At 42.8% G+C, this 10,000-nt stretch overlaps 1 protein-coding gene across 1 annotated transcript in view; it reads right to left on the reverse strand.

Annotated features, from left to right (window-relative positions):
- Positions 1 to 10,000, reverse strand: part of dnah2 (dynein, axonemal, heavy chain 2) — a 453,668-nt gene that overhangs the window by 328,403 nt on the left and 115,265 nt on the right. The window contains exon 13 of the mRNA XM_063186341.1: positions 9,650 to 9,832. Coding sequence (XP_063042411.1) covers positions 9,650 to 9,832 — 183 coding nt within the window. The remainder of the gene's footprint in view (positions 1 to 9,649; positions 9,833 to 10,000) is intronic.

Consider the following 10,000-nt stretch of genomic DNA (forward strand, 5'->3'; position numbering starts at 1 on the left):
AGTCACTCACAGGAAATTCTTTTTTTTGTCTAAAATCAAGTAGACATTTTTTACAGTCAATCAATCAGTCAAACAACCAATCAACCAGTAAATCTATCAAGGTTGATCTCAATGCAGGTCATTTCCCTGAGCTGTACAAAATTGTACAAGATTTGTTGAAGCAAAACACACATAAATAATTGTTCCTTTCCATCACCTGTGTTAACTTGTTATTTGTCAAAATCATGGTCTTTTGGGAGGGGAAAAAAACAACCAAATACGTTTGTTGCCACTTCTTGATCACAAATCCATTAACTGTACAGAACAAACATCACAGAAAAGGGAAATTTATTTATCCATTCGAATGAGCTGTTCCTATCTGCTTTAATCGCATTATACCTTATTAATCCACCCCTCTAGTGAATCGAATTTTTATGCACAACTGAGACAGTTTATGCAAAAATGTAAGCCTTTCTAGGCAGGGTTTATTTTTCCCCTCTTATTCAAGTTATTAAAGTGCACATTAGATAGTTGGATGGAAACCATTCTAATCACTCAATCAATCAGTGTACACTACTGAATGCCTCTACGCATCTATTTAAAAGTGTTTTGTTTTTGTTAGCCTTTTTTTCCATGCATGCTTAAACGAGAAGCTGATAAACTTGTTTCATCTTCAGTTTAAAAAGTCTAAATCATTTTCTTACAATGCACTGTAACCCCATAGTTTTGTGTTTTTGTCTTAATGATCAATCAGCAAAGTACCTGCAACCAGGGTAATATTTTGACCATTCACTATGTATTTTGAATCACCAATTACGTCATACATATAGTTTACAGTCAGTGACCTGCTCATATACAGTAGAAAACCCCCATCTTCTCTTATCAATTACAAGGGCCCAGTGGGTGGCCTCTTTACTACTATGTACATATGCTGACAACATTAATAACCCATCTGTCGAAGATTTGTTTGTTGTTGAGGGTTAGTGTAAGTGGTTAAGGTAGTAAGTCAAGTAAACAATTAAGAAAAAAAAAAATCTCAACAAACCACCTGTAATGTAACAAATACTACCGAAAATGTGTATTACAGCTTTGAACCCTGTCCTCCCAGTTCTGCTGTATAGCTTATGCTACCAGTGCAGTGGGCGGGAGGGAATAGCACTGTGAATAAGATTAGATAGATAAAGAGGGGCAAGATTTTGGATAGCCTTGAAGGTGTGGAGAAGTATTTTAAAGTGAATTCTAAATTTGATAGGGAGCCAGTGGAGATGTTGCAGTGCAGGGGTAATATGGTGACAGGAAGGGGTTTTAGTTATGATGCGGGCAGCAGAGTTCTAGACCAGTTGGAGCTTGTGGAGAGATTTTTGAGGGAGACCAAATATATATATATATATATATATATATATATATATATATATATATATACTTTTTTATGCTGGCATATTGCCCATTCCAGCATATTTTAGGTGTTATTAAGTGTTATAAACATTAACATTTGCAATCTAAGTTCAGTTTTGAGGCCAGAAGCACTAAAGCACTAAGTAGAAGAACTGATGTACAGTATGTAGCCTAACTACAGCGTTTAGGCTTTGTGGGGCAGTGCGTGTGTGTGTGTGTGTGTGTGTGTGTGTGTGTGTGTGTGTGTGTGTGTGTGTGTGTGTGTGTGTGTGTGTGTGTGTGTGTGTGTGTGTGTGTGTGTGTGTGTGTGTGTGTGTGTGTGCATGCGTGCATGCGTGCATCTGTGCCTGCCTTCCTTCATCTGTGCCTGTGTGTGCGAATGCATTTATGCTTCAATGGTTGCATCTGAGCCCCTTATGTTGCTGAGCTTAAACATTTCCCCTCCTCTCCTCTCCTCTCCTCTCCTCCTCTCCTTTCCCATCATCTCCTCTTCTTAGCCCTCTCACGCATATGCATGCAAGCAACTTTTGGGAGAAGATGACTGACATGCGGCTCATTGTAAGGCAAAAACACTGATGCAACGATGATGAAAGACAGCTACATAATAAAAAATAAACAGCTGCATTATGTGCCATGACATGGACACTTTGTATAATAGCAACAGCAGCAGTTCCCCTTCCAAATCTCTCTCCTCCTATTTTCATCCTGCTCTCTCCTTCCTTTCTTTCTCCTTCCCTTTTTTCACCTCCTTCACCTTCTCCTTTCTTATACTACCCCCCCCCCTCTCTCTCTCTCTCTCTCTCTCTTTCTCCTCCTACTCTCTCCTCCACTCTCCTCCTCTCTTACCTATTCTCTCATCTCTGACGATGAGAATGATGCACCACAACATCATCCTCCACACACTTGTACACATAGCTTTTTCTATTCATAGCAGGCAGGTCAGCTGGTCTTTTCATCTAATAAACACTTTTAAAAATCCCTGCGGTCCAACAACCCCAACACCCCGGCCCCATGCTTCTTGTAGTAGGAGGTGTGTGTAATTTACAGGAAGTGCAGCATAATCATGCCTGTGCACAATTAAAGCACTCCCCTGGTCCCTAGTGAAAGTAGCTGAACAAAGCCAGAAATGGAGTTCAAACAAAGCAGAGCAATGGTGTGGTGAGATATGCAGTGCAGTGGTGAAGTCTGGTCTGGTGTGGTGTGGTGTGGTGTGCTGTGGTGCAGTGTGGTGTGTTGCGGTGTGGTGTGGTGTGGTGTGGTATGGTGTGGTGTGTTGCAGTGTGGTGTGGTGTGGTGTGGTGTGGTGCAGTGTGGTGTGTTGCGGTGCAGTGCGGAGTGTTGCGGTGTGGTGTGGTGTGGTGTGGTATGGTGTGGTGTGGTGTGGTGCAGTGCGGTGTGGTATGTTGCGGTGCGGCGTGGTGTGGTGCGGTGTGTTGCGGTGTGGTGTAGTGTGTGTGGTGTAGTGTGGTGTGGTGTGGTACGGTGCGGTGTGGTGTGTTGCACTGCAATACATACAGGTACATACAGTACAGCATGTTGTGGTGCAAGTGGGGCAAGTGGTGGGGTGATGTGGTATGGATCGGTGTGGAACAGGTTAGTGTGGAGTGTTGTAGTGCAGATTGATGTAGTGGGCTGTGGTGTGCAGCGGTGGAGTGTGGTGGGATGCAGTGTAGTGAGCTGTTGTGTGCAGCGGTGGAGTGTTGTGAGTTGTGGTGTGGTGTGGTGTGGTGTGGTGTAATGATGTAATTCCATAACTTTCCCTGACCATGAAACAGAATTTTCATGACCTCCCCTCGAAAAAGAACACACTTATTTGAAGTTATTGTTTATTTTTCCTTTGGAGGTGGGAACAAACATGTGGTCTGTGTTCATCGATATGATGGCTCAAAACAAACTGACTCTATTGGAACCTCCCAATTATGTTTGTCTGATGTTTGACTTCTTCACATACTAGAATTCATTTTGGAAACTTACAGCGTAGCCCTGTTTCTTACCTTTTTTTCTGCGTATATTACATATACTCGTAAACGCTGTGCTATTAACAACTGACTGACTGTGCATGAAAAAAAATTCAAATTCCACGACTTCTTTGACTTTTAAGTGTCCATGACATTGCAGGAATCCTATGACCAATGGGAACCTTGAGGGCAGTGGTGCATCTTGTCACTAGACTAGCCAGGTAGGGCACCCAAGAAGATCCTTGATATGTTCATTCCTTTGAATTTTCGCTTGGAGCCCCAGATGACAGTAGAGTGGCCTCTGCCTGAGTGTGGAATACAGTGGTGTGGCAAGAGTACAATAAATGTTGTGATGTAGTAGTGTAAGTGTAAGATGTGAAGCAAAGTTCGGAGTGGTGTGGTGCAATATGATGTGTTATGGTGCAGTATGGTGCGGTGATGTGGGTTAAGAAAAGTCGCCAAGACTTGGCTCACAGGCACAGCTGGGCAGAAGCACTTGTGTGCAGTTGCAAGGGCACACGGGACAGCCATACGAATTTCTACCTCAAAATGTCGTCAAGGGCGTTTACACAGGACAGGAGGAGTGTGTGTGTGTGTGTGTGTGTGTGTGTGTGTGTGTGTGTGTGTGTGTGTGTGTGTGTGTGTGTGTGTGTGTGTGTGTGTGTGTGTGTGTGTGTGTGTGTGTGTGTGTGTGTGTGTGTGTGTGTGTGTGTGTGTGTGTTTAGGAATAAAAGGAGATGCGTCTGTTTGCATATCAATGACCACAATGCACCAAGATGATTGTTAGCAAAACATTACGACTCATCCCAGTGGCTAATGGAATATTTATGACAGCAAATTATGTTTTGTGATGGAATTTCAGACGTTTTATGACCACTGAACAAAGGCACTCCTCCCTCTCAATGTCCACCAAAGGACCTCTAAATACATCATCACTTAGTACTTGTTCACCCACAATGACAGAGGCATAAAACTGGAGAAAGATGCATCAACTTAATATGGCTGCTGGGTCAGGATATGTCCTGATTTCCTGTTTATGTCCCCCTTATACTATAAGAGGCTGCAGCTGCCTATGCAGTGGAGTCCCCCTGCTCGCTCATGTCTCTCGTTTTAATAGAAAGAGAAGAGAGTTGTAGCCGCTGTAGATGTAGCTGCCACAAAATATTGAATTTATACACCTGTGACACCTATCCCTTCATTGTATGAGAATGTAAAAACAGTGGGTGAATTCCAAACAACAACAAAAACTTAACTTATACAAATTGTTTGTGAATTTCATTGAGGGAAAAAATACACATGCTGCAAAATTCATTCTCATAGCATGGCGTTAGGTAAGCTTAGCTCACTTTCATCCACAATGCTACTGGTATGAACAAATGTCATAAAAAGGCCAAAGCTTGCTTTCCACTCTGATGTCTGACTGCAACTCAGATTCCATCAATTTATCATGTGAGAGTTTGGCATTTGGTCTATGCAGTATGACTGGAACTGCTCACTTTCATAAATGCTGTTTCAGCATGCACACCAACATGCCTGCTCCTCTGCACTTGCAGTTCATAGATCATAGCTAAGCAGAAACATATTGTACATTCCAATAGAACCCCTAACACTGTGATCCTGGGTGGCTGAATAGCTAGACTACGCAATACCACACACATCACAGTGTTATGATGTTTCTTTATATCATTTTGTCAAATTGTAAAAGTAGACACCAGCATTATCTACAGACTGTAACTGCAGTGTAAATATATGACAATGGCTGGAAGATCACAAATTTAGGAACACAAATGTATGTATACTATTGGTGAATAGAGTACTAAGAGTAGTGTACTATGAATTGGTGAGTGCTATTTTATTTACAATTAGTAAGATGTTGAAGTCTTTGAATTTATTTACCACTGGTACCACACCAGGTTTTGGTTAGCTAGGCCATATTTCTCCACGTTATCCTCCACATATATTCTCCTCACTGGCTCCAAGCTGTCGCCGTGTGCTCAACTCTTCAATAATGTCTGGATGCAGCTCATATTCCATCAATATATTATGTGAGAGTTTGACATTTGACCATGTTAGCTATGCAATATGACTGGAGCTGCTCACCTTTATGAGATGCTGTTTAAGCGTGCGGACCGACATGCCTAGTCTTCTGCATCTGTTTAGCAGTCCATACCTGACATGGTTGAACAGCCCTGTGCACGTACAGTATGTACATAGCAATATCGCTCATGCTCGTGTGGTCTTGGGTGGCTGGGAGACTAGACTAGACACCACCATGTGTCACAGTAAGAAAATGTTTGGAAAATGATGGACATAACTAAGGATAGATCGATATATATATCGGTATCGGGCCGATATTTGCATATTTTAAGTGTATCGTATCGGCCGATACGCGTGTGGTTTTGGCCGATACGCAATATTTATTATTTTATGTCATTCAGGGTTTTTTTAAAAGCACCAAGACACTTACAAGACATTACTTGATTGTTAGAGTGGGTGTTCAAATGTTACAAGCTCTACCTCTATTTGATAATGTTAAAGGAATGTTTATTTTTAACTTGAGACCTGGAATATTTGTCATTTTTTAACCTTTTTTTTTAACCCATATCGGCCCCAAATATCGAGTATCGGAATCTTTATGGCAGGTTTAAACAGCTGGTTTAACTGTTAGCTAGGCCCTTTCCTCTACACTTCACCAAGGAAACGTGGCTTTAGAATGCACATACAATATTCTCCTGACGGACCGTCTACATGTGCTCCACTCTTCAATAATGTCGGATTCCATCAATATATTATGCGAGAGTTTGACATTTGACCAGGTTGTCTGTGCAGTGTGACTGGACCTGGCTCACCTTTATGCGATGCTGTTTAAGCATGCGGCCCGACGTGCCTTCTTCCCCCTGCTGCATTTGTATGTGAGCTACGGTACAGTCCATATCTCACAGCTGAGCGGCTTCGTGCCCGTATCTACATTTATATAGCACTTCTAACCCTGTGATCTTGGGTTGCTGCCTGGCTGGCGCGTGAATTATAGAAATTCTCTCCCCACTCTCCTCTGTCTTTTACTGCGAGTAGAAAAACACAGCAATTTGCCATATTTCTGGAGATTGCGGCCGTAATAAATGTGCAGGGCGTAGGTTTAATAAATGTATAAAATAAAGACAAAGAATGGAAATAAAAAGGGGAAAAGCTCTTGGCCTAGTGTTATTTCTTGGGAAATACTGCAGTGTCTTCACTATGGGCAAGGAGGGAAAAGGGAGGGGGGAGAAGCATGGTGGTGCTGCAGTCACATTATTCAGATTTCATTCCAAGGTCTTCTGACATCATTTTCCTGGCACAGCGAAAATGTCACACGGTCCACTAGCAATGCAAAAGCTGACTATTTTTAGGCATGAATTATATGTTCATCTGCGACACTTACTCTCTAACTTGCTCTCTTTTTTTTTCAATTATTTTTTTCCTTTTTTCTTTTTTTTTGTAGACCTTTGCGTGACTACAGTGCCTTTGCCAAAAGCACTGAGAGCTATTTCTGTTGTTGAGTACTGCTACAGTACATTCACTGACCTACCCTAGTCGATAGACACCCCGGGCAGCAGTGTAGTTGATTCTCATTCTCGTTTGATCTGTGCGATACAAGGACTACATGTGTTATCCGTGTGCCGTTTATGTCATTTTTCATAAAACGGCTTAATTTGTGTCATTTTGTTGGCTCCCATTGTCGAGGGCCTTACTAACACTGTGCTATTCTAAAACATGTGGTCCCCAGCTATGGCGCGAGGGAGGTAGGTAATATACTGTACTGTATGTAGTATTTGACGGGGCAAGTCCTAACAGCTCCTGACAAACGTGGCACCGCGTGACTGAGCATAATCATATTCTGCTGTAGCTTCAGCTTAACGCCACTGACTGGAGTCAGGAATTGGGTAAACCCTTAGACACGGACGGTCATGGGTGGCCGGCCAGGCTTTGTCAGCCAGAGGCATGTCCAAAAAGTTTACCACTCACTCCTTGGGATGTAAGTAACCGAAATGAATGGGTGCGTTTTCACAAATTCCAGCGAAGCACGCAAGGACATTGGACCACACGGCCTGTAATACCAAGGCTGCGTGCAAGGTTTCTCAAGAACGCGAGGATTCAAGGAAATGTGTTTTGGATCTGCATGTCTGCCTATATTACTGTAATTTACTGTATGCTCATACTTCTTTACTTGTCACAGTGGGGTCCAGTCAAATGCATGCGGACTGCAGCCTCAATTACTCCTTGCTGTAGATCAGGTATGGGACACTGGAGAAACAGGGAGCACATGCGGCCCACATTCTCACTTATTGCGGCTCATACAAAAATGTGAGTATTTTGTCTGGGTTGTTCATTAAGGACAATATTTCAATAAATATTCTGGTATAAATATAAAGAAAATGTTATTTATCATTTTGTAGCTTCTGTCGTAGATGAAGTATGTGGTCATGTGGCCTTCTGATGTTGGCGATGAAATATGTTGGCCCTTTTTTATCAAAAAGGTTGCCCATCCCAGCTGTATGCATCTCATCTCCTTGAATAATGTGACTGTGTGCTATCAGGGTGGGCAAACATTATTCAATTATTCCATTATGGGCATCTGCAATGCAGGGCTGGAAATAACTCCCCTTTCAATTCCAGGGAAAAGCCTACCGCAGTTTCCATCAGGATATGACTTTTACCATCAATCCAAAATGTATCCCCACTATCAGGGATGGTAAAGGTTCAAAGGCTGAAACATTTCAGCAACTGGTAAGCACATGACATTTAAGTACAGAGCATAGTAAAAACATATAATAATGTACCTGTGTGTGTGTGTGTGTGTGTGTGCACACCTTTTCTTTTCTTTTTTTTGTGAAGCACATTGAATTGCAACTGTGTATGAAATGCGCTATACAAATAAACTTGCCTTGCCTTCCCATGTGTGTAGATACATATGTGTCTACTCATCTAGCTGACTTTATGCATGAGTCCATATGTTTGAGCAAAATGCAGCTGCAAGGGTTCTTACAAAGACAAGGAAGTTTGACCACATTACTCCAATTTTAAGATCGCTGCATTGGCTCCCAGTAAGCTACAGAATTGATTTTAAGGCAATGCTACTTGTGTTTAAATCATTAAATGGAATGGGACCCACATATCTACTGGATATGTTTCAGCTGTATGCACCGACCTGGTCACTAAGGTCAACGGAGAAGAATTTGCTGGTGATTCCAAAAGTCAAAACAAAGTGTGGAGAGGCAGACTTTAGCTTCTATGCTTCAAAGCTTTGGAACCAGCTTCCAGATGACGTAAAAAACGCACCCACTATTGATAGCTTTAAATCTAGACTCAAGACAAAGCTGTTCTCAGATGCTTTCTTAAATTATTGAATGAAAAGACGGTAAAATAAGAGAAGACAAAACCCTGACAATTCTAGACTCTATCAGGTAAACGGAAAAAAGGAGACCAGACTCCTCTGTCGTCGAACAGTTAAATTCTGAGGATTGAATGAAAAGACGGTAAAATAAGAGAAGACAAAACCCTGACAATTCTAGACTCTATCAGGTAAACGGAAAAAAGGACAGTTAAAATCTGAAGACTGTGTATGTTTTTCAAGGTTTTATGTTTATTTATGTTTTATTTTATTATTATTTTTACCTTATGTTTTATCTTAATGTTTTAAATGTTTTTTGACTCTAATTCATTTCCTTCTTTCTTCCCTCTTTTCCTTTCATTTACATTTGTTAACTTTGTGAAGCACATTGAGTTGCACCTGTGTATGAAATGCGCTATATAAATAAACTTGCCTTGCCTTGTAGTGCAGATGTGCATTTGTGTGTGTGTGCGTGTGCGCGTGCGTGCCTGTCTGTCTGTCTGTCTGTCTGTCTGTGTGTGTGTGTGTGTGTGTGTGTGTGTGTGTGTGTGTGTGTGTGTGTGTGTGTGTGTGTGTGGATTAGCGTGCTCACCCCCATGGGCTTGTCTATGCGTCTGCGTAGCGCCTGTGCCCAGTGTGCCTGGCCTGCAATCGCGCGTTTGTGTGTGTGTGTGTGTGTGTGTGTGTGTGTGTGTGTGTGTGTGTGTGTGTGTGTGTGTGTGTGTGTGTGTGTGGGTGTGTGTGTGTGCGTGCGTGCGTGGTCACCTCCCTGGGGATTGTCTATGCGTCTGCGTAGCGCCTACGCCCAGTGTGCCTGGCCTGCGCGCGCGTGTGTGTGTGTGTGTGTGTGTGTGTGTGTGTGTGTGTGTGTGTGTGTGTGTGTGTGTGTGTGTGTGTGTGTGTGTGTGTGTGTGTGTGTGTGTGTGTGTGTGTGTGTGTGCATGCTCACCTCCATGGGCTTGTCTATGCGCCTGCGTAGCGCCCGTGCCCAGTGTGCCTGGCCTGCGTTCTTGGGCATGTGCGGCGGCAGGTAGAAGCTCTTGCGACTCAGCTCCTTGTTGACCAGGCTCAGCTCCCTGTTGAAGAGCCCGTACACGTCCACCGTCTTACGGTCTATGGTGCGCTTAATGGCCTGGCACAGGGGAGAGAGAGAGAGAAAGGGTAGAAAATAAAAAAATACACACACACAAAAGGGGGGGGGGGAGAGAGAGAGAGAAAAAAAAGTGAATAATGGTAACACACTGGCTCAGTAGAGGCAGAGAGAGAGCGAGAGAGAGAGAGAGAGATGGAGAAATAAAAA

Source organism: Engraulis encrasicolus, chromosome 21 (genome assembly GCF_034702125.1).
Source record: "Engraulis encrasicolus isolate BLACKSEA-1 chromosome 21, IST_EnEncr_1.0, whole genome shotgun sequence".
Taxonomy (NCBI): Eukaryota; Metazoa; Chordata; class Actinopteri; order Clupeiformes; family Engraulidae; genus Engraulis; species Engraulis encrasicolus.